The sequence below is a fragment of the Armigeres subalbatus genome, chromosome 2, assembly GCF_024139115.2.
Source record: "Armigeres subalbatus isolate Guangzhou_Male chromosome 2, GZ_Asu_2, whole genome shotgun sequence".
Taxonomy (NCBI): domain Eukaryota; kingdom Metazoa; phylum Arthropoda; class Insecta; order Diptera; family Culicidae; genus Armigeres; species Armigeres subalbatus.
The window spans coordinates 52,864,627-52,888,439 of NC_085140.1; the positions used below are offsets into that span (position 1 = coordinate 52,864,627).

Sequence of the window (23,813 nt, forward strand, 5' to 3'; positions counted from 1 at the left end):
AAGGTTCGCGTGAGTGCAGAGTTTTTGGTAGACCAAATTACACTCTTTTCTTACTCGTGAAACGAGTATTTCCATCCCATGCGAACAGATGATCGTGAGACACTTTTAATTGTGCCAGAGTATGACTTTCGGAAGATCAAACCATTTTCTCTGCTTCTCAATTAATTCTGAACTGAAAGTTACTTTGTGAGAGTACGGATTCGGAAGCGGAGAACGATATCCAGTTCCGCATTATTTTGTTTTGCCCCGTTCAGTCGAAAAAAAAGTTAGTGTGCGTTTGAACGTGTTTTGGATGTGCAGAATGATCTTGAGATCCGCGTTGTTTTGTTCTGCTTTGTTCGAAAAGTAAATAATTGGTACGTTTTCGATTGTGTTTTGGAAGCACAGAACGATCTGTAGATCAGTGCTCTTTTGCTGTATTTTGCGCGGTCGAAAAAAAATAGTGCACATTAAAACGTGCTTTGGAGGCGCAGAGCAATCTCGGCATCCGCGTTATTATGTTCTAATTCGCACGGTCGAAAAAAAAATAAGTGCGCGCTTTAACGTGTTTTGGAGGCGTAAAACGATCTCGAGATCCGCGTTCTTTTGTTGTGCCTTCTGCGGTTGAAGAAAAATAGTGCGCGTTCAAATGTGTTTTGGAAGCGCAAAACACTCTTGACGACCACGTAACATTGTTCTCGTTTGCGCGGGCGAAAAAAAAATGAATGCGCGAATTTCGTTCATGTTATTATGATCTGCATTTTGCGTAAAAAAAATTAGTGCCCGTTCAAACGAGATTTGGAGGCGATCTCGAGATCCGTGTTACTTTCAATTAATCGATGTTTGAATTTCCTGGTTGGTTAAATGATTTCCTCCAGACTTCCCGGTTATGTCCAATTGATATTTAAAAACATTAAATATATATGAGTTTGGGTGTCCTTCCTGACGATTTAACTCACGAACGGGTTGACCGATTTGCAAGATTTTCTCACTAATCGATTCGTTTTGAGATCGGCAAGGTTTGTACATACGAAAAGGTGATGAATTTACTGAGGAAAGGAAAAAAATCATAAGAATACACTTTTTGTTCAGCTGTTGAGGAAAACAAAACAATCGCATCGAAATTGATCTAGAGTGCGGTGCTGCAAATAGTTGATTGTGACATTTTCAACACCCGGGCAAAGCTGGGTTTCTTTCGCTAGTGTTTTTAATAAATCTTATGTTTTAAATTATATATCTTAAATTATAAATTTTATCTCGTTTTTCTGTCGTCATCAATTCTTTGTCTTATTTAAAGTTAAAGTTTCCCTAACAACTCATATTTATTGAAGCCTGAAAGGTAACTAGAATTGAAAAAGTTCTGCACGTGTGACCCGCCCAGAAGAATTGGCTCTAAATCGGGCGAGTGTTGGACCAAATTTAAAAAACAGGCGTCGAAAAATATGGGCTCTTTGGAAAAGTTTACATTAAATAAATTAAATAATCGATTAAGCTGCATTGTTGTAAAAATATTTAATATAACATATAATATGCCATGGATGGATAAGCCAGTTCTAGTTTTTTCCAGTTTCGCTATTCCCGATTCATACTTTGCCAGAACTACTAAACTCGAACTCCTGCCTGCACTGCCATTACATTGTGCCGGAGTATAACTTTCGGAAGATCAAACCATTTTCTCAACTTCTCAAATAATTCTAAACTGAACATTACTTTGAGAGAATACGACCAACGTGTTCGAAAGCGCAGAACGATTTCCAGATCCGCAATATTTTGTTCTGCCTCGTGCGGTCGAAAAAATTTAATTAGTGCGCGTTTGAACGTGTTTTAGATGCGCGGAATGATCCTGAGATCCGCGTTGTTTTGTTCTGCTTTGTTCGAAAAGAAAATAATTAGAGCGCTTTTGAACTAGAACGCTTTTGAACTCCTGCCTACGTTGCCAGAAAATTTCATTGTGCCAGAGTATAACTTTCGGAAGATCAAATCATTTTCTCTATATCTCTAAATTATTTTGTAAGAGTATGATCAACGGGTTCGATAGCGCAGAACGAATTCAAAATCCGCATTATTTTGTTCTGCCACGTGCGTTCGAAAAACAAATAGGCGCCTGTCATAAGACGAGTTTGAACAATCCATTGATTCCACCATTGTATCCTGACAGATACGTATTTCGACCTCAACAGTAAGGCCGTCTTCAGTGTCTTGTACTTGACTCGACTTGTCGACTGTTGAGGTCGAAATACGTATCTGTCAGGATACAATTAAGTGGTGGAATTCAATGGGATTGTTCAAACTCGTCTTATGACAGGTGAAAACATTCCACTAAAAAGCTCAAAATAATTTTCTTATCAAATAAGGCGCGTTTGAACGTGTTTTGGAAGCGTAGATCGATCGAATGTTATTTTGTTGTGCCTGGAGCGATAAAAAAAAATTAATTAGCGCGCGTTCGAAAATGATTTGGAGGCGCCAAACGATCTCGAGATCCGTGTTACTTTGTTCTGCTTTGTGCGTTCAAAATAACTACACGTTACACCTGGCATATCGTTTACCATTAGTCATACCATCATAACATTTCTATATTTGCTCGATTCCCAATCTGCATGGGTCTATTATGCATTCCTGGGTAGCACGTCATCATTTTCCAACCCATTCCTTAATTGGCCTGTGTTCAGACACGGCTTGCGCCAGCATTGCTTAATTTTTGGTCATCAGTTTGTACACATTGAGAACGAAGTTAGTTCCAAATATCATTTTTGAAGTTACAGATAGCCAAGCATTAACGTAGTAGCAACCGTAGGCGGTAAATCATGTTCATGCTCACGCTTCTATTGGGACAACCTGTCCCTTGGAAATTTTAAATATTTTAAATTTTTTCTTGTGGGTATTTTAAACGATTTTCCGAAAAATTTCTTATAAAAACATTTAAAAAAATACATGTAAATTAGGAAAAACTTTCCATGAAATTTTCGAAGAATTGTTCATGGAAATTTTGAAGAATTTCAAATGGAAATTCCGGAGTTTTTCCCTTGAAAAAATCTAACTAATTTCTATGGAAAACTCTTTTTTTTAATTCCATTCTTTATTTGTTAGGCACTCTGTGTTACTTAACCGCTACTGTGCCGAGATCTACTGTGGTATTCTGTTGTACAGAATCTATTTTTAGATTTCCATTACCATCATTGTTGTCGTTACCAGTCCTTCTGATCGTTAGTCCATTGTGTCCGTTTGTCCATGTCATGAATTCAATGATCGTTGCATTGTTTGGTTGCCATTTGTCCGGGTACGTTGGAGGAATGCCTCCGATAATAACAAGTTGTCAGTCGTCATTAGGCAGCCTTGACAATAAAGCGCGTCTCCCAATACGCTACCGCATGGGCTGAGCATCCGGCGACTGACGAGGGTTTGGTGGAGGGGGCTGGGAATCGAACCCATGACCATTCGCTTGTAAGGCGAATAATAAATTGTTCTAAATTCTCACGGGGCGTTATTCAGAATGTCCACGCGTTTTTGCCTTTCTCGTACAACTAAGTTGTACCGAAAGGCTATCATTTCACTCTGAAAACGAACTTTTTATAGAAGCCTCTGAGACCCATAGTATTATATACCAATCGACTCAGCTCGACGAGCTGAGCACATGTCTGTCTGTCCGTGTGTATGTATGTGTGTGTATGTGTGTGCACAAAAGCTTTAAAAAACATTAGACAACTTTTCGTATAGAAATCCTAAACCGATTTTCTCGCAACAAATTTTATTCGACAGGGGACAAAGCCTTGTTGATCACTATTGAATTTTATAACGATCTGTCATTGCGTTTAAAAGTTATGAAGTAAATGGAACATCGGACCATATAAACCCCATATAAGGTTGGTGTCTTAACTAAATGCGAGAAAGGCACCACCAACGCTAGGTGGATTAATCTGGGTTTTATTTTTTATTTTCATTAGAATTATTTTGATCCTACACCCTTTCGGTACAATTTTGTTGTACAAGAATGGCGAAAAGGAAGTACTATTAAAATTCGCAAAATAATTTCCATAAAAATTGCTTTTTTTTAAACTTTATTAAAGTTTAGAAAAAAATGCTTTGTCGAGTTAGTGCTCTACAAAAAAGTCAGTTTTCTTTTTGAGGAAAAGTTAAAATTCAAATTTTTAAATTACAATTACTGTATGAGGTCAAAAATATAAAAATTAAACTAGAACTTTCGGAAAACCACAAGAACAGACTTTTTGGGAAATGCACTGTCCAAATCATATTGAATCAATGAATGATATTTATTTATTGGGCAGTTTTTACTACTTTCATTCCAAGAAACTCTAAAAGCAACTTAAATTTTGTGGTTGTCTATGCTTATTGCTCATGCTCAGTTCCGCTCAGTGAAATCTTTTCATGTAGGTATAAGTAAGTGCTTCTGAACAGAACAAACATTAGAAGCCCCACTGTCATAATCCGAAAGTATCAACCGGTTTTTCTATAAATAAGTAATCATAATTTATTTTATTCCGATTCTTTTGCATCCGAATTCTTAACTGTCATAAAAAACTCCCAGTTCTATGCAAACTTCAAGGACATCGGCTTCTCGTCTATAATATTTATTCGTTCGCTCTCCATATTGTGTACAATGGATGACGAGAATATTTGTATAATAAACAACTGCCACTGTTTGCGAATAAATTTGACCGATAAATTCGAGTAGATCATACATTTCGCGATGGTCAGAGACGTATCGATGACCACCATGTTGTGAAGTATAGAAGGACAGAAACAATTACCCAGAGAACACTTCAGCCATTGAAAAATATAAACGGAACAAGGCAATGGAGGAAAAACATCTAATAGGTGTTGAGATGAAGTTTCCTTCGCCGTCTTTCAATGTTATGAGCATTGTCTGCACTCAATCAGAACTCTATTATAAAAAGAGTAAAAGGAATCCACTGATTACCATAATAATGACGTTATAGATTATATCGATTAATGCTCCTGTACTTCATGTTTATCCCAACAAGAACAAAGCAAAGAAAAGAAATTGATTTGTTTCTTGTTTTTGATTTTTTAAGCAGTGAGCACGTTGTTAGCAAAAAGAAGCAACGTGATAGGTGCTGTATTTTTTTCTTTCGTGATGAGATGAATATATTTCAGTGAGAAGGAAATGGGAACAGTATACCACATCGTTCAAGATACATTTTTTTGTGAAATTCAATGGAATGGTACCAATTCATTTTTAAAACATACAATATGTCAATGGATAACACAAGTCGTAGACTAAACTCACAGTATTTAAAGTACGACTTAAGAATTACATCCATCCGATCCAGGAAATAGCCTTCCATACACTGGCAATTTTTAGCAATCTTTTTGTGGCGAGTCATTGGCGTCCTACGCGCAGATCAATTAGAGAGATGTTCGCAAAAACTTTCAACCACACGGTGGTAATGAAAATCATTGCTGTCCTTCAGCTCTTGCATTGGCACTGAGTCTTGCATTACTTGACTGTATAATGTAGAAACGGACAACGACGGGTGTGTGTATGCTGAAGATGGATTTCTTTTACAGTTCTTACAACGAAACCTCGCGCTTCAAGTCGTAGATGTTCATTATTCACTGTTTCTTTATTGATCTTCATATTTTCCTTTCATCTCGTTCCTAATTCGATATACCTAGCAGTTATGAAGTATTTAATTGTTTCAAATTTTCAACACGCTAACCTAAGGGTCAAAGTTAATACAAAAATAAATAGTACAAGAGTATGTTCACTAATATATACATTTTGGAGAGGGTTTTTAGTTACTGTATCATCCCTATTTGCTTAACAATTTGTTCCGTTTATCAGTATGAGTAAAGTTGAATCAGGGGAAGGAAGAGAATTAACCGGTTCTTGATGTCTGCCGTTAGGAGCACTCGGGGTTAGTAATGCACAGTGTCAAGAACCGTCACGAACTTCTATATCACAAGGTAACAACTAGAACAATCTATTTGTGAGGCTTTAACCTCTATTCCACACTTACATGATAAAAACAAGAAAAAAATCCGTTCGTGCGACCTTCAACGTTCATCTTGCGTGGTTGTGCTGTGTTAGCTCCGCATATTTAACTTTCCCATTGAAAAAAAAAAGAATCTTAAATGATACACCTGATTGATTCCAATTTGTTTTTACAAGTGCCCTACAATCGTACATCTCAATCTAGAACTAAGACAAAAGAAAAAGAGAAGAGAAACAAACCGACTAAAACAATTAAAAACTAATGTCACACTTCCCATTCCATTGACTTCAGGAAGGGTTTCCGCTAGAACTCGAAAGTCCCGCTTTCAGTTTTGTGGTAATGGTTTCGAAATTTTACATAGGCAAAAAATGGAACTAGAATACACACACTTTGGTTGAAATTTCTCACTTCGTTTCGTTTTAATTCGATTCACATATGTACTTTACTCGGTTTGTCTTATTATTCGTTAATAGTAGTTTAAAAATAGGACACAACACTTACGTTACAGCTTTCAACAGTTTCAGTAAAAATAAAGTCAGAGGATATCAATGGATTTCCCAGCAGGTTGGGCCTGAAAGACAAGAGGAGACAAGAAGAGCACTTATTAGAAACAGATTTAGAACTGTTGTTAGACCCTTAAATGAGCTATGTTGTTAAAAGCATCATAACAAAAATAAGTTAATAAATCTCATGATTGTTTACGTTAAAATATTTTCGAGGATTTGTAGAAAAATTGTCTTGCGGATTTGGTTGTTTAATTTTTTTTGTTGTATAAATTTTGTGGTAGCTACAACCACTCCTACTCTCAAGGTTTCAATCCAGAGAAAATTTAAAAATATCTCTCATATATCATGAGCATACCATGAGAGAAAACTGATACAAGAAATAACGGAAACGAGGGAATATTATTATTATTATTGATTCAGACTAAGACCGCAATGGCCTGTGCGGTATATAAGAATCTTCTCCATTCGGCTCGGTCCATGGCTACACGTCACCAACCACGCAGTCTACGGAGAGTCCGCAAGTCATCTTCCACCTGATCCACCTTTCCACCTTTGCGGAGTCCAAAGTACGTACGATTTCCAGCCAATATACGTCTCCGAATTTCTCTCCTGGTATCATTTTCGGCAGTCACATGTGAGCCCAAGTACACAAATTCTTCTACCACCTCGATTTCGTCACCACCGATGCAAACTCGCGGTGGGTGGCTCACATTGTCTTCTCTTGAACCTCTTCCTATCATGTACTTCGTCTTCGACGTGTTGATGACTAGTCCGATCCGCTTAGCTTCCCTCTTCAGTCTGATGTAGGCTTCCTCCATCTTCTCAAAGTTACGTGCCATAATATCTATGTCGTCGGCGAAACCAAATAGCTGGAAAATTGTACCACTCGTGTTAATCCCTGCTCTTCGTATTACCCCTTCCAAAGCGAGGTTGAATAGCAGACACGAAAGATCATCACCTTGTCATAACCCTCTGTGCGTTTCGAAGGGACTCGAGAATGACCCTGAAAATCGAACTACGCACATCACCCGATCCATCGTCGTTTTGATCAACCGTGTCAGTTCATCCGGAAATCCGTGTTCGTGCATTAGCTGCCATAGCTGGTCCCGATCGATTGTATCATATGCGGCTTTGAAGTCGATGAATAGATGATGTGTGGCGTGTGGGCACGTTGTATTCGCGGCATTTCTGCAGTACTTGGCGAATGGCGAACACCTGGTCCGTGGTGGAGCATTCGCCCATAAAACCCGCCTGGTACTGCCCCACGAACTCTCTTGCAATTGGTGCTAGTCAACGGCATAAAATTTGGAAGAGTACCTTGTAGGCAGCGTTCAGCAATGTGATGTAGCAATGATATTAACAGGGCTCACTGTCAAACCCTACCACATCCTAGGCAAGCCCCACAACTCGCAGATGGCCTGGGGAGCTGCCCTCGATCGGGCGAATATACACACCACAAAGCATTCTTGAAAAAAGCTCTAAATGCGGGAGGATGAAATATTTTGACTTGTTTTACACAGCTTTCTCGCAGTGTTCGTTAAGCACTTTTATTAACCGTTATTAACCGCGAGATTGCTTAACCAATTTATCTTTTTTGCAGTCGTATATCAAGATGATACTTTTATGCTCAGGGAAATCGTGACAACTTCCAACCTACACATTTTCTAGACCGGACCGGAATCGAACCCAGCCATTTTCAGCATGGTCTTGCATTGTAACCGCGCATCGTACCGACTAAGGAAGACCCCTTTTGAAGGTGATCTTGAAAATAATTCACAGTAACTTACTACAGCTCTTACTCTGCTATGACAGCAGGTGGTCACCAGAAAGCATTCCGGAAAATCTGGAAAAACCGTGAAAAATGGTCGCTTTACTCAGTTCGTCCTAGACCAGCATTTTTTTCTAAACCGTTTCCGATATTTACCTGGGAGTTAATTCGAGAGGTATTCGAGAGTTATTGAATACAAAACAACATTTCGTATAAGTTAAGTTATTCGACAAGGATGGTGTATTTGTAAAGGTCACCTAAATTCTTGAAAATACTTCAATGAGATACCATACCTACTTGAGGGACATACAGTGAACTTTGCCAAACTTAATGAAATATAACTCGATGTGAATCCTGACTACTATTATAACTTTCTTTATACTTATTTCGTTAATAAAAACGGATGGCCAATGTAATAGAAAAGCAATAGTCGGAATTCTAACTGGATGTAGGCAACGAGTTTTCCTGCATTTCCAATTCTAACAGTTACTGATAGAAAATTTAAGTTAAAGGTACAGGATAGAAATGGAAATGGTGCCGAAGTCTTGAGGAATATACAGAAAGATGCAAAGCAGAAGAATCAAACGGGCCTGATATGAACATTATATTAAGCTTTTAGGGGAATGTATTTACTTGTCATAAGACGAGTTTGTACTATTCCATTTAATTCCACTACTTTATTGTACTTTTGACAGATTCGTATTTCGACCTCAACAGTAAGGCCGTCTTCAGTGTCTACTTGACTCGACTTTGTCGTATAACCGAATAGGCATTTGGCATGCCTTTTGTTCGAAATGTTGTTCAGATAGGACATTTGCGAGCCAATTGTCTCTTTCTGCCAAGTGACCATTTCAACCAGACGGCATTTTCGGCCAATAATTTTCCAAGTGTTTTTTTCTCGTTCCTTCGCTGTTTATGTTTTCGCTTCGTCGCGTTGGCGTTATTTTCTCTCGGACCCGTCATGGGAGACTCGGTGGCCGATTCGGTGGCGAAAAAAGTGCCTAAGCGCACTGCTCTAGGAGGCGCGGGGAACTCCCTCAAGCAGCATTTGCAGAGCAACGTATATTCGTCGTTGCCAATCGACGATACCGGCAATCCGCCAAAAAATAGAAAGAACAATCGCTGCTGCCACAGGTGCAACCTGAGCGGAAGGTTTGTGAAGGGCGATGCGCCGGATTTACGCCCGAAAAATCGCGAGTTAATCGCTAAAGGCCTGAAATGTACAATCCGGCTCTGCAGCGAGGGCGTGAAAGTGATGCCGGTCAACAAGGACCACCATAAATCCGCCATGGAGTTCCTCGAGGACCACAAGTATGAGTACTACACTCATGACCACCCCGGCACGAAGCCGCTCAAGACTTGGCTGCGAGGACTCCACGACATGAAGGAGGAAAAGCTCCAAGCAGAGCTTTAAAATTGCGGACTGAACAAGATCGCACGTCACGACAAGACGAGAAGATACCGCGACCAGCGTTACCTGATCCATCAAAGGCTCCACCACCTGGAAGGACCTGAAGCTGGTTGGCGTTATAAACTACACCGTCGTTGACTGGGAGCGATATCGACCAGTGCATCACGACGTCAGGCAATACACCAACTGCTTCATCTTCGGCCACGGCACCAGAAACTGCCTCATGAAGCCGCGCTGCAACAAGTTTAGCGAACCCCATCCGACTGACGAGTGCAATAAGATAGGCCGATCCCAAGTGCGCCAACTGTGACGACAAACATCGGGCCACCACAAAGGGCTGCCAAAAGCGAGCCGAGTTCCTGTAAATCCAGAAGAAGGCTTCACCAGGACCCTTCTGATGAACAACCGTGTTCCTGTAATCAACGAGGTGAATTATCCGGCCATCGCGACTCCCCGTCGAGGGATTCTAATCCTTCCACTGTTGCAACCGCACAAGCCACTGTCAGCAGCAGCTGCGTCGGTTCAAGCTCCAGGACCATCCTCCAGCGAATGGCCCCCGCTCCCTTCTCCTGGATTCCGTCGACAGCAAGATGAGCATCCTCTACCCCCGGACGATTCAGCTCCGCTCTAGATCTACACTCTAAGCCTTTCCGTCATTGAAAATGGCTTCTAGATTGGATCTGGCAAAATGAAATGCTTGCTCGCTCAAGAGCAAAGTCGTCGAGTTCAGCGATTTTTTTTTTTAGGAAAGGGAGGTTGACGCGGCTCGTCACCGAAACCCACCTGAAGCCCGAGGTAAGTGCAACAATTCCGGGTTTTAGGCTGGTGATGTTCGATCGAACAAGCTCCAGAAGAGGAGGAGTGGCAATCGCCACCTGCCGCCTGCTGCCGGACTTCAAGCTCTAAATCATTGAAGCCGTTGGAGTGGAAGTCACCACCTCCGTCGAAGTCGTCACGGTCATCGTGGCTTACTGTCCCACACAAGTAAAAGTCGACGACGGCACGTCGGCCACCGTCTCAAACCGGAACGAAGTCATCTGGTGCAACGACGAGCTAGAGGGCCACTACACCATCCTGAGCCCTGACAGTCCGGTCCGGTCCGGAAACGCTCGACATCTTCATCACGAACATGAACGATCACGTCTCCCAGTCGGTCGTCTTCCACTGTATTGCCGTATAAAAACTCTACACGATTAATTTGGTGAGTGTAAGGAAAAGTAAAGAGTCCGTTGCTTACAATCGGACCAGGCGACCATTAGGGCGCTAGTTCCAATTTAGGTTATCAAATTTTCTAAATTAATGCTTAAGGCTATTCTGAAGCATATGATAATCTTTATAAATAACATTCTAGGGTAAAGTGCCTAATAGTAGACCCCCAACCAATAGTGGACCCTCCACCCATTTTTGCATTATTACAACACAATGTATACATTTTGCTATCAAATTCCACCGGGAGAACCTACCTTACAGTCCTATGATTTGATTCCATGCATTGGAAATGCTATGGAAAGTAAAACTAGATGATTTTTTACAATTCTATAAAAAATAAACACGAGAGTGTCCATTATAGGAATATTTTGGGGGGTCCATAATAGGGAACAAGAACGTCCCGAAACGAAACATGAAAATCAAATGAAGTGTCGACTATAGGGAAGCAATATCCTATTATGGACCCAAAAGGGGTCTACTATAGGACGAATTCAGTCAAAATGTTAATTTCAACTAATAAAGTCGTGTATTTGAGTGTTTTATGTATGTATCGTGAAGAGGAGATGCATAACTTGTTATTAGACATCAAGCAGAATTAATATGTTGAAAACTTCTACTCCTTATGACAGGAAGAGCAAAATTCCGCTACTAGGAGGTCCACTATTGGGCATTTTACCCTAATTTCAACCATTGCTATTGAAACTAAAAAAAAACAAAGGCAAAGGGCCAAGTGGCCAACCACTTGAAATGTTAAAAATAACAGAGGGGTCGCGTGATCGATTGTTCAACATGTGCACTATTTTAATATTTCGAGAAAAACACATAAAAGGGACCTGAAATGATAAGCAAATAATTTAGAAGCGCGTTTCTCAATATGTTTGCTTATTTTGTTGCGTCTACCTGGTTCTAAGCTACTTCTTATTTTAGCTTAGCTTAGACTGACTGTACATATTAATGGTTGCTACCAGAGCGTAAAATGTTCATCTTCATGAAGCAAATTGAGTCCGAATTTTGACAAACATCGCATGAATATTCAAAACATAGAATGACATAGTCAGACAACTGCTCCACCAACTCATTCATTGTACTGTCACTGATTGTGCTTACTATGTGGAGAAAAAACATAATTAGCATTGTTTATGTTGTTGTTTACCGTTGAAAATGCCTCGCGGATGAAAATCAGATCCAGTTCTATGTGATAAATTGCTTTACTCATTTGAAATGCGTTCAGATTTCAGATAATTTATCAATTTGTAAAATGTGCATAAATATTCAATGACTAATATTCAACCGAATATTGACAGTCCAGAGCCGACTATGTGTGTGGAAGTGAGCTGACAAGTGAAGGAAGGTGGACTTCACCGAAAAATTTTCGATTATTTTACACTCTGGTTGCTACTCCGTGATTGATCAGAACTGGTGCAAATTGCACTACGATCCAAGTGAATAGTGGTTGGGATTTACCAACTATTCTCGAAGTGCACGTTTCAACAGCTCGCAAATGTTGATCAATAACGGCGCCGGCCAAGTTATTACAGTCAGTTGGGAAAGGAAGGGAATATGAGTGTGTGGTAATTGTTGCTACTAGAGACCGAGAATACCTCTGCATCTCCACAATTGCCACGGTAAGGAAGTAGTGTTAGTTGGGTAGGGTAATTAGTAACATAGATTGGGATTCAGCATTGAAAGTGATGTGACCTATGAAACTTCTACACAGCAGTATTAGCATTTCCTCAATTTGTTCAATTGTTCATTCTTCGCGAGAATAAACAATCAATCGCTCAAAGTGAACGACATGTCGTTTATTTTGCATTACTTTCGCGCGCGTGTGTGTGTGTCGCTTGCCGTGAGTCGTGACCAGTGTACCGTAATCAGGATCTCACTGGTATTAGTCCTGATGTGCCGGTTGGCACTCGTGTTGGGCTTGTGCGCTTTAAGCGACACACGGTCGCTTCCCAGTCTACATAAAATCGCACATGGTACAATACAAGATGCTAAATTGGAGACGATATACATACATGTTGTGTGGAGAAGTACCTTTATTGCCTGCACTTCAGCATCCTACACGACATCATATACGTTCATGTGTTGACTGGGTTTGATAGGGCCTGCTTATAGACACATGCAGCTTTTTGTAGAGGTATAACAGATCCCACTGTCAAACTCCACCACAACCTAGGCAGGCCCCCTAACTCGCAGTGGCCATGGGGAGGGGTCGTCAAGCCCTTGGACATAGTCCCTGCTGCCCCCACTTAGCTACTTCTTCATTCATTTATTTAGTCTACATCTAAACAGATAACACTGAATCAACAATTTGACGCCACAATACACGGTTCGTGGCTGCATCTCTTCATCCTCGAATACGCCCCACGCTCACCAAGTCGTTCTGCAGCTGGTCTGCCCATCTCGCTCGCTGCGCTCCACGTCGTATCGTACCTACCGGATCGGAAGCGAACACCATCTTTGCAGGGTTGCTGTCCGGCATTCTTGCAACATGCCCTGCCCATCGTACCCTTTCGGCTTTAGCTACTTTCTGGATACTGGGTTCGCCGTAGAGCTGGGCGAGCTCATGGTTCATTCTTCGCTGCCACACACCGTCTTCTTGCACACCGCCAAAGATGGTCCTAAGCACCCGTCTCTCGAATACTCCGAGTGCTTGCAAGTCCTCCTCTAGCATTGTCCATGTTTCATGTCCGTAAAGAAAACCGGTTATATTAACGTCTTGTACATGACACGTTTGGTGCGGTGGCGAATCTTTTTTGACCGCAGTTTCTTCTGGAGCCCGTAGTAGGCCCGACTTCCACAGATGATGCGCCTTCGTATTTCACGACTGACATTGTTATCAGCCGTTAGCAAGGATCCGAGGTAGAAGAATTCCTCGACCACCTCGAAAGTATCCCCGTCTATCGTAACACTGCTTCCCAGGCGTGCCCTGTCGCGCTCTGTTCCGCCCACAAGAATGTACTTTGTCTTTGAGGCATTCACCACCAGGCCAACTTTTGTTGCTTCACGTTTCAGGCGGGTGTACAGTTCTGCCACCTTTGCAAATGTTCGGCCGACAATGTCCATGTCATCCTTGAAACAAATAAATTGACTGGATCTGTTGAAAATCGTACCCCGGCTGTTACAACCGGCTCTCCGCATGACATCTTCAAGCGAAATGTTAAACAACAGGCACGAAAGTCCATCACCTTGTCTTAGTCCCCGGCGCGATTCGAACGAACTGGAGTGTTCGCCCGAAATCTTCACACAGTTTTGCACACCATCCACCGTTGCTTTGATCAGTCTGATAAGCTTCCTAGGGAAGTTGTTCTCGTCCATAATTTTCCATAGCTCTACGCGGTCTATACTGTCGTATGCCGCTTTGAAATCAACGAACAGATGATAAGTTGGGACCTGGTATTCACGGCATTTTTGAAGGATTTGCCGTACAGTAAAGATCTGGTCCGTTGTCGAGCGGCCGTCAACGCTTGGTAACTTCCCACGAACTCATTCACTAATGGTGCTAGACGACGGAAGATGATCTGGGATATCACTTTGTAGGCGGCATTAAGGATGGTGATCGCTCAAAAGTTCTCACACTTCAGCTTGTCGCCTTTCTTGTAGATGGGGCATATAACCCCTTCTTTCCACTCCTCCGGTAGCTGTTCAGTTTCCCAGATTCTGACTATCAATTTATGCAGGCTAGCTTTTCCGGGCCCATCTTGATGAGCTCAGCTCCGATACCATCCTTACCAGCTGCTTTATTGGTCTTTAGCTGTTGGATGGCATCCTCAACTTCCCTCAAGGTGCGGGCTAGTTGGCTTCCATCGTCCGCTGAACTGTCGTAGTCATCTCCTCCGCTGCCTTGACTTTCACTGCCTGTGCTCTCAGCGCCATTCAAATGTTCCTCGTAGTGCTGCTTCCACCTTTCGATCACCACACGTTCGTCCGACAAGATGCTCCCATCCTTATCCCGGCACATTTTGGCTCGCGACACGAAGCCTTTGCGGGATGCGTTGAGCTTCTGGTAGAACTTGCGTGTTTCTTGAGAACGGCACAGCTGTTCCATCCCCTCGCACTCCGCTTCTTCCAGGCGGCGTTTCTTTTCCTGAAAAAGGCGGGTCTGCTGTCTCCGCTTCCGTCCATAACTTTCCACGTTCTGCCGGGTACCTTTCTGCAGCGCGACCGCCCGCGCTGCGTCCTTCTCCTCCAGAATCTGTCTGCCCTCTTCGTCGAACCAATCGTTCCGTCGACTTCGTCCCATATACCCGACATTGTTCTCCGCTGCGTCGTTAATGGCTTCGGAAGTGCGCTGTTTTCATTTGGTGATTTGCTATACAGCGCACCACTTCCGAAATTAGGTTTAACGTATGGATTGTGAGAAAAATCCAATTTCGATAGCGGCTATAATTCGGTTTTCTACTGAATTTATAATACTAGAAGATGATGTACTCTCGTTCCCATCGTCGTCCTCGTCGTTGCTGTTGTTGCCTTTCTGTTACTTATCGACGGCTTGTATGGTAGGTATCAAAGCTGGTTTGGTAGGGTTTCTTACCCCATTCCCGACCTAACATGCGTACGACTGCATTATTTTATTGATATTTATGACAGGAAGCAACTTTTCCTGAACTTTGTGGGCTGTATAATACTGCAATGGGATTCACTTCTGCTCAAAAAATAGCTATTCGTGCTAAATATCGTTCAAAAAAGCTTTTATTTGATTTAAATTAACGAGGTGCAGCACTCATTTCAGTCATAGCGATTCCCATTCCGGCATACAAAAAACCAGTTCCCGGCCTAAGCAAAATTTCACTCAATCTCTCAACATTTTATTCTCATTCTCTCTCCGGACTGTAGAAAATGCGACGTTAACAAAAATATGCACGTTACACGTCAACAAGATGCCAGATGGTATTATTCATAATATCATTTTTATTTGGTTGAGAAGATATATTTACTCATCCAAATTTCTTCCAAATACTTAAAAACAATATTTTTTTCACCTTTTGAAATCGAGAGAATTATAAATAACATGATAGCGTCAACGTATTAGACAGTTTTCCTATTAACGATAAAGGATCATTTTCATACTCCTGGCCTTTTGGCAGCACGGTGCGGCTAGAAATTCTTAGGCCGAGGTGATTTTTTGTACATTCTAATATGTTTAAATAAGTTCTAGTGAAACGATTAAATAGGAAGAATTGAAGTGCGTTTGTTTATAATTATTGTGTGGTGATTAACAGCGTCAAGCAATGGTTGTATCGAGCACTGTGACGACTTTCAGGTAGGTGTTTATTTGATGATACCGTTTTGTAAAAGTGGAAAGAATCACTCCGGCTCAGTAGTGTGGCAACGGAGAGCGAAATTTTGAAATCTACATTTTTATTTTCTACAGTTGGATCAATTAGGAGTAAAACAAGTGGTTGACAAATATTGAGTATTGTGCAAGATAAATGGGAGACTTTTTAAAAATTATCAATCATAAACCTACGGCTTCAAAACAGTATAAATCATTAGTTTTCTGTGCAGCGAGCCGGGAATCGGGTCCATAGGCCCAAGTAGTGATTTACCCTACTTTCGCTCTGCGCTAGACCCGACGATTGTTGTTGTGGTTCAATCGGAGGGAAGTTTTCGGCAGACAGTGGAGAGTGAATGATGCTTACCGACAGGGCTGTTTCAGACGCGGAGTTTGCGGAAGACTGATGTTGTTGGTTTTTTGAGGGTTGATTGTTTGCTGCCTCCAAACATTTTTGCTTGGGATGAACAGCCCTGTGACATAGTTTACACGTTTTCAACTGTCCAGGGTGCGAGATTAAAGTCTGATGGCCAGAAATTGTAACGTACGATGGGATCGGATTCATGATTTTCATATGGAGGACCCGAACTCCGTTGTAGATTCCAGGAAAAAAAGTTCTTCCACCGCTCTCGTGTAACCGACAATACCTCTCCGTATTGCTTTAAAAATTCTGCAGTTTTGTTTTGTTTTGCTTATTTTGGTACATAGGTCGCTCTTAGTTCCCATATGTTAAAGCGACGTATGTAACAGTGAGACTTCAAAAATTGATTTTTGACATACGTCGATTCGTAAAAAGATTGAATTAAAGAATTTTAAGATCTGAAATCAGTAAAATCGATGCGTATTATATAAAGCCGCATGTGATTGTCACGTTGTATTAAAAGCCTCGTTTTGTTTACTTTTGTTACATACGTCGTTATGAAAAATTTTGCTTGAAATACACAATTTCGGATGTTATGCAGCTGTATGTTCTCAACCTCAGATAATTGAAGCTGAATTTCATTCTCCAGGAACTTTTGAACTTTCGCTGCATCAGGACGTACCGGAAGGATGCCAAAATCGATAACCCAAGTATTTTCCGCGTTACACTTATATTGAAATATGCAAAGCTATAAAGAGGTATGCGATGAAAAAGAATGTGTCCGACGTCTGCGAGTGGCGACTATCAACTCAATAAAGTTTGTTATAATCCTCAAAATTGATTAATCCATAATAGGAACGCATGCACCAGTTGTTAATTCTTAATTTTGGTTCCTTATTTGACAAATCCCATTGTTTTCTTATGGGACTGGCCAAATTGGGACCACTAGTGCGACAAATGGTGCAAAGGACGTCAAAAATTAAGCAAAATCATTTTTTACAATTATGCTTTGCTTGTTTTGGAGGAAATCAAAGATGTTATCGTAGCATATGAATATGCTTTATCGATATGCACTAGTGCGACAACTGGTGCTATAGCCACAACTGGTACATCTAGCCAGCCCCCTGAAACGGCTGTCATCTGTATACAATATGATTGAAGCCGAAAACTTGGTGCTAGCTGTCAAGGTGTAGCTTTAACCCTTAAAGGCGCAAGGCGATTTTTTTAGAATTCGTCGGAAATATTTTTAACGAAAATAACCATTGGAATTATTAACATTAAACGTATTTTCGGTTTGTTGTTTTAAAACAACATTGCGCATTTAAGGGTTAAACACGGAACACAGTGACGCATGCGACAAAATCGCTCGAGGAAAGATTTAATTCGAATAAAAAATAAATAAAAAGTATTTTTTTTATTTTGGTCTCGATTTTAGGCTGTTTAAAAAAAAACGCACCATCTAAAATATGTTTCATAAATTTATCGCAATTATCTCTATAGCTGATTCGTTCATTTCAGATACACATGTTTCGCTATAGCGCAAAAGTTATCAGCACTGTATTTGTCACAATAACAAATACCAAATTATGAATAAAAACAAATTTGTCAAGTCTGCCTGATATCCATGTCGATATCTAAACAGTTTGATATATTTCTGAGGGAATTTGACAAATATTTGGCATTGTGATAAGGAGTGAGCATTTAATTTCTAATGCATCTTTCTGTTAAAAAAACAATTTTTTTCAAGTAGAAAAAAATAAGACTACATACCAATTAACTGATTGATCAGCAGTGATTTATTTTTCCTCCAATTTTTAGAACACTATTCTCGTTGGAATCTGAAGCAAAATAAAACAAAAACGCGTGTATCTCCAGCAGTGTTCTGTTCATGTTTGAATTTTGTTTGAATAAATAAAATAATTATTTATTTTGCTGCTCAGAAATGCGGCGTAATTGCAAAGTACATTGATCCGAATTCCGTAGTTAAAATAACGCGTTCAATCGCCAAAACATACAACATTTGAATCTCGTGATTCAATTTGCAGAAAATAGAACAAAGCTGTGCAACAGTTTTGAGCTTTTGAATCTGAACTTAAATTAATCTAGGGCAGCTGCTGGGAGAATGCATGTTTCAGATTCATATTAAAATTAAATGCAGCAGAGCAATGTGAATCACTACTACTCGTCAGCTAAAATGGTTCAGTTTAATGCAAAATTTTATCCACAATGCGACATCCAGTTCCAGTTGGATCAAATCAAATGTAAGGAAAAAAGGTTCCAATAGTGTTTCATAAAACACCTGTCGATGACACGTACAATGACTAAGTACATTAATTTATCTTAGTTTCGACGCCCACATTATAGTGAGCTAAAGTTTGTAACCAAAGAGTTAATGCATCTAGATCCAATAGATGAATTGAGTTCGTCACTGAAAAGTGGGTGTGTTGTCTCATCCCTAGTAACATTTTGGTTTTATACTGGTTTTATAACACTCTTGTAGAGTAAACTGTGGTCTTCAAGAACGTTATAAAATTTAAAATGTTACTTGGGATATCTCATAGTGGCAGTTTAACAATTGGGTTGTTTAGGGGTATATATGTTTTTACATATTCTGAATCTGCATGAAAAACTGAGCTTAACCTCAATTTTTCAGAATTTTTGGAGCCCCGGAACAATTTTTAGTTTGGATTTTAAATTTATATGGGACTAAAAATTTGTTCTTATGCTGCATGGGCCAACTGTCATTCTATGAATGTTAGTCTCATTCTATCGATTAAAATGGCTTATTGTTTGCTATGCAAAAATGAAAATAAAAGGTTTACAATCAAAATAAAAATATGTTGGAGATCAGAAAAGCATGCTCTTTATGATAAACTATAATAAACCTCATATTTTTCTCTGCTCAACAACCCAATTATCGAATAACCTTGCTTGAAGACCAAGATTATTTTTGATAGATTTACGTTTTAATGATTTTGGGGGTGCACCAGCCTTTTTTAAGACTAGGTATTTTTTTTAATCTTCGAACTGGCACTTTCAAGTTTAGGGTAAATGTTCCATTTTGGACCCCTAGAGGAAGTGCTAACCAATATCCGCTTATATTTCAAATGAGACGTGTGCTACAAGCCGAAATCACATAATTTCATATATGAAAGTCTTATTTATGGAAAGGAAGTTTGAAATGGGAATCGGATGTTTAAAAATCGACTATCTGAAATGAAAATATTCTTAGTTTTGGACAGTGCAACATATTTTGGACCCCCAAATGTACACATTTTGGACACCCTCTTTTAGTCTGTTCAAAAATGAATTTTCAATTTGCACAGGTTATTTGAGCTAAAGCAATATCTTATCTTTCGATTGACATGAGAAGATTGCAGCGATTTAAATTTGCAATGTCAACATGAACTGATTGTGTTCGTTCTGAGATATTAAATGATGTATGCTTTGAAGCGTAACGCATTGTAACGCTTGCCTTCTTGAAAATATTGATTTCATTAATATTTCATTCAAGTTTCAAAACACATTTGCAGCAATCTTATTTGCATATAGACTATGCGGGATTCAGCAGCGGCATTGAGTTTAGTTCAGATATCAAGAAAATGTCGACAGGAGGGTCCAAAATATGTATGGCTCCAAATCAAGTTGGTTACCCTAATTTTTCGGTAAATGAGATGGACCTCAATGTTTATTTTATTCGGATTCTGATAATAAAATTTCCGGTTCAGGCACCCCTAAATTGTCAAAATCGGATGATAATTGACAGAATTACAATATATTTATTTAATTCCTCTCAAAATTTGCTTAACCCAGTTAATGTGGTCATGTACAGCATCTTACGAGCGCTAATGGTCGCTTATTTTAAGCTCTGTTAGTGGAATGTCCAGAAGTAATTTGATCAAAAAAGGAAAGCAGCACGGGGTTGGACTTTTCTCATACTGTGTATCAAATGTGATATCACAAAATAAAATTTGAAATTGAAAATTAAATTGCTCCTAAAATTTTTGAGAAAAGTTTAAAAAAAAACTTTTCGTATGTTTTCCCTCGTAAAAATCAAATATTATCCTTCGACTTCTTCTTCTTCGTGCAACCATTATTCGCCAATAATGATAAATTCATGAGGATGATAATGATCGCTGCGATGACAAACCATACAAGATAAACGTCAAATAGATTGCACCTTATTAGAACATGTTAAATTGTGGCGGCTATCGGAAAAGATATTTTAGTTACCAGATAAACATTGTCGCTGTCGTCGCTGTCCGGAACATCTTTTGCTGGCGAGGATAGGGGATCTAAATGTCAATGAAGGAAAAATACATACGACTTGACCGTTTAGGTACCACACATGTTTCGGACAGCAGAACAAAGGGAACCGAAGCGACAATCTTTATCTTGTAACTAAAATATCTTTTGCTATCGGCTATCTGTTTTGTTTTGTTTTTTTTTCGGTAATAATTTCGGATGATTTTGATAATTATATTGTGGCAGCTATTACCACATGTAAAATGCTGGATGAATGACGAAAACAGAACAATATAACTTAAGTAATTGAAATTTAAAATTTTCAGATCGAAAATCATTTTGCGATACATAATTAAATACATACGCGAAATCTACGGTACAATATGAACGGAGCTTTAAACATCAAGAACAGCACTAGCGCCACACCAACAAACGGTGGCTTCAAGAACTAGAGCTTGTTTCACGGGGTTGCATCTAGCCTATTTGATATTGAATGGGACGGCCCTTTTTTTTCCAAGTTCGTTTATTTGGTAGGCTCAGGCGTGTATAACACTTTACGGAGCCATGGTTCTTTGTGATATATACAATCAATATCATTTTATTGTACAGTTAGTAAGAGAGGGATAGAAGCCAGCGTACTCGTGGTGACTCGAGGTTAGTTTACAATGTTTAAGGATGGACGGGGGTTAGGATTTGGGATCAGGAGATTTCAGCTTCTCATCCGGGCATTTGGCGTCAGGGACGATGTGGGATGGCCCTTTTACATATCCATTAATCCTGGCGACAATGTGCGCTCGAACTAGCGCGACATTAGCTCAACGTAAACAGAAATTGTCATCTGCTATAATAAGCTTTGGTAATAAAGTATATTCACAAATACGTTCATTACATTCGACATTGAAGTATCCGACAATATTAACATAATGTAAACAGACATTTCCTCTTCTGATGAAAATCTTTATCGTCGCAAAATTAGCGAATATGAAAAGCGTCAACATTTTCAAAGAAATTTATTTCTGAAGGTTTTTGTTTTTTTTTAGAAATCCAATATATTTAGTTAGAGAGCTATCAGCATGTGGACAACTTAGGAGGTAGAGGGGGTACGACAAATGCAGTGATCCACACAAATTTATGAAAACATGTATTAGCAAATGTCCATGCTGTCCACATCTGTCCTGTCCAGAATATTGATCACGAAAATAAATTGTAAATAGAATTATTAGTTGAGATGAGTTAAAGCTATAAACTTCATTGTTCTCTTTATTGTACAAACTTTGTTTTTCTGATATGACATGTTAATTACAAAATATTGTTAGTAACTTTACATGATTAATATATTCCAATTTCCTTTTCTCTATTTAAAACTTTGTCTCATTTTACGAAATAACTAAAATTAGAATTGAAAGTGCCAGCTCAATAATTTCCGAATAAATATATGTCTTATTTCTGATTCTGATAATAGTAATTTTTAATTTGATGAGCTATCACTTTTTAGCTTAGTTTAGTTTGAGTTAATTCAGAAAATGAGAGGCAGAACCCGATAGATGCATCAAAATAAGCATACATATTGAGAAACGCGCTGGAAAATGAATCGTTTATCATTGCAGGTCCCTTTTATGTGTTTTTGTCGAAATATTAAAATAGTGCACAGGTTGCAGAATTGATCACGCGACGCCTCTGATTGCAACCAATCAAACAGCAACCCATATTTATCATTCGTATGTTCCTGTATGTCCTAAATCAACAGCCGTTTGTCCCAAGTGGGCATCCACCTATAATAGAGCTCATATTGGGAATATTAGCCGAAATTTTTATCTATTTCGCTCGACACTTTTGTTGGCCTAAATAAGAGATTATGTTCAATTATCGTTATTTTTAACTACTTGGCGCAATAATCAGAAGAAGCAAATCGCATGATGGCATAAAATTGGTTAGAGATCCAATATATGCTGTTGTATAATAACAAATATGCTCAACCGCAACATAATATGCTAAGGTTTGAGCCATATAATACCTATGTTGCGAAAAATATAATTTTGTATGCCACTTGACTATTTTGAATAATGTTATTGAAATAAACAGTTAGGTGACAAAACGGGAAAAAAAGCAAGTCTTTTGAGATCTTGAAAGTTGCATTTATTTTGTCTGATTCGTGAAAACCTGAAAACCAACAATGTTATATGGAGGAAGCAGCACAATCAAAACAATAAACAAGCTACAATCAGAACGAGCTGCCTACTAACCTTTGGAACTCAGCACCACTCTCTTCCGGGTTCTTTTCTTTCGATGTTTTTCCACTAGCCATTGTCGCACGTGTGACCCTCGCAGTTGCCCCAGAAGAGACAATTCCCAACTCCGCTGTTGCAGATCAGGAACACAGCGGCCAGGAAGACCAGGCTGCAGATTGTGCACGGTTTACGCTCTAGGAAGAATCCGATCAGATACAGCACTATGAACATGACGTGCGTTTGCATGAGTGCCGGATTCGTCGGCTTCGGTATTAGCAGCACCGGAATCAAACATTGCAAACAGTACATGTCTCTAGGGCGAGTTTGAAGTAACACACAAAACTAATAATTTTTCTATTCCACCAAATGCACAATATTTTGATTTTTTTATCTCCTTTCGATGAGGATGAATCACTGAGAGCTTATTTTTCACTTCAAGAATTCACTGCTAGTGCAGTTGTTGCATCTCATCATTCGTAAATGCCACTTTGACCGAACGCGAAAGTGCCAAGCCATTTAATGCGCACTTAATGGCCTCGATAATCCGCGCGATAGAGCCGATGTGATTTCACTAAATAGTTTTCGAAGCGAAAGGAAAAACAAACTTTTTACTCTGATGGTTCCTCGCAGGCAAATGACGGACTTCTTTATTGTTCTTTACTTGATGACAGCCGAGCACCCTCTGAACTTTATTTATTGACATTCGCGCTCGATTTGTTTTTGACAGGGGGAGAAGGCGGAGCACTGAATCCCTACCCCAACATGTGCGACATCTGGATTTGGTTCTAAACTGTAAACAACAGTGTTAATTCTCTACCACCTTTTTGTTATGGCGAGGCAATTTTTATGCACA

At 39.7% G+C, this 23,813-nt stretch overlaps 1 protein-coding gene across 1 annotated transcript; it reads right to left on the reverse strand.

Annotated features, from left to right (window-relative positions):
- Nucleotides 1-5,563: 5,563 nt before the first annotated feature.
- LOC134208661 (bladder cancer-associated protein) lies at nucleotides 5,564-23,652 on the reverse strand. The gene is made up of 2 exons (XM_062684428.1): nucleotides 22,976-23,652; nucleotides 5,564-6,525 (listed from the first exon to the last, which is right to left on the reverse strand). The coding sequence occupies exon 1, from the start codon at nucleotides 23,267-23,269 to the stop codon at nucleotides 23,030-23,032; it is 240 nt and encodes a 79-aa protein (XP_062540412.1). The 5' UTR covers nucleotides 23,270-23,652; the 3' UTR covers nucleotides 5,564-6,525; nucleotides 22,976-23,029.
- Nucleotides 23,653-23,813: the final 161 nt, after the last annotated feature.

Bases quoted from the DNA above. Each gene is read 5' to 3' on its own strand.
- LOC134208661 (XM_062684428.1), bottom strand. From the start codon at position 23,269: ATGTACTGTTTGCAATGTTTGATTCCGGTGCTGCTAATACCGAAGCCG.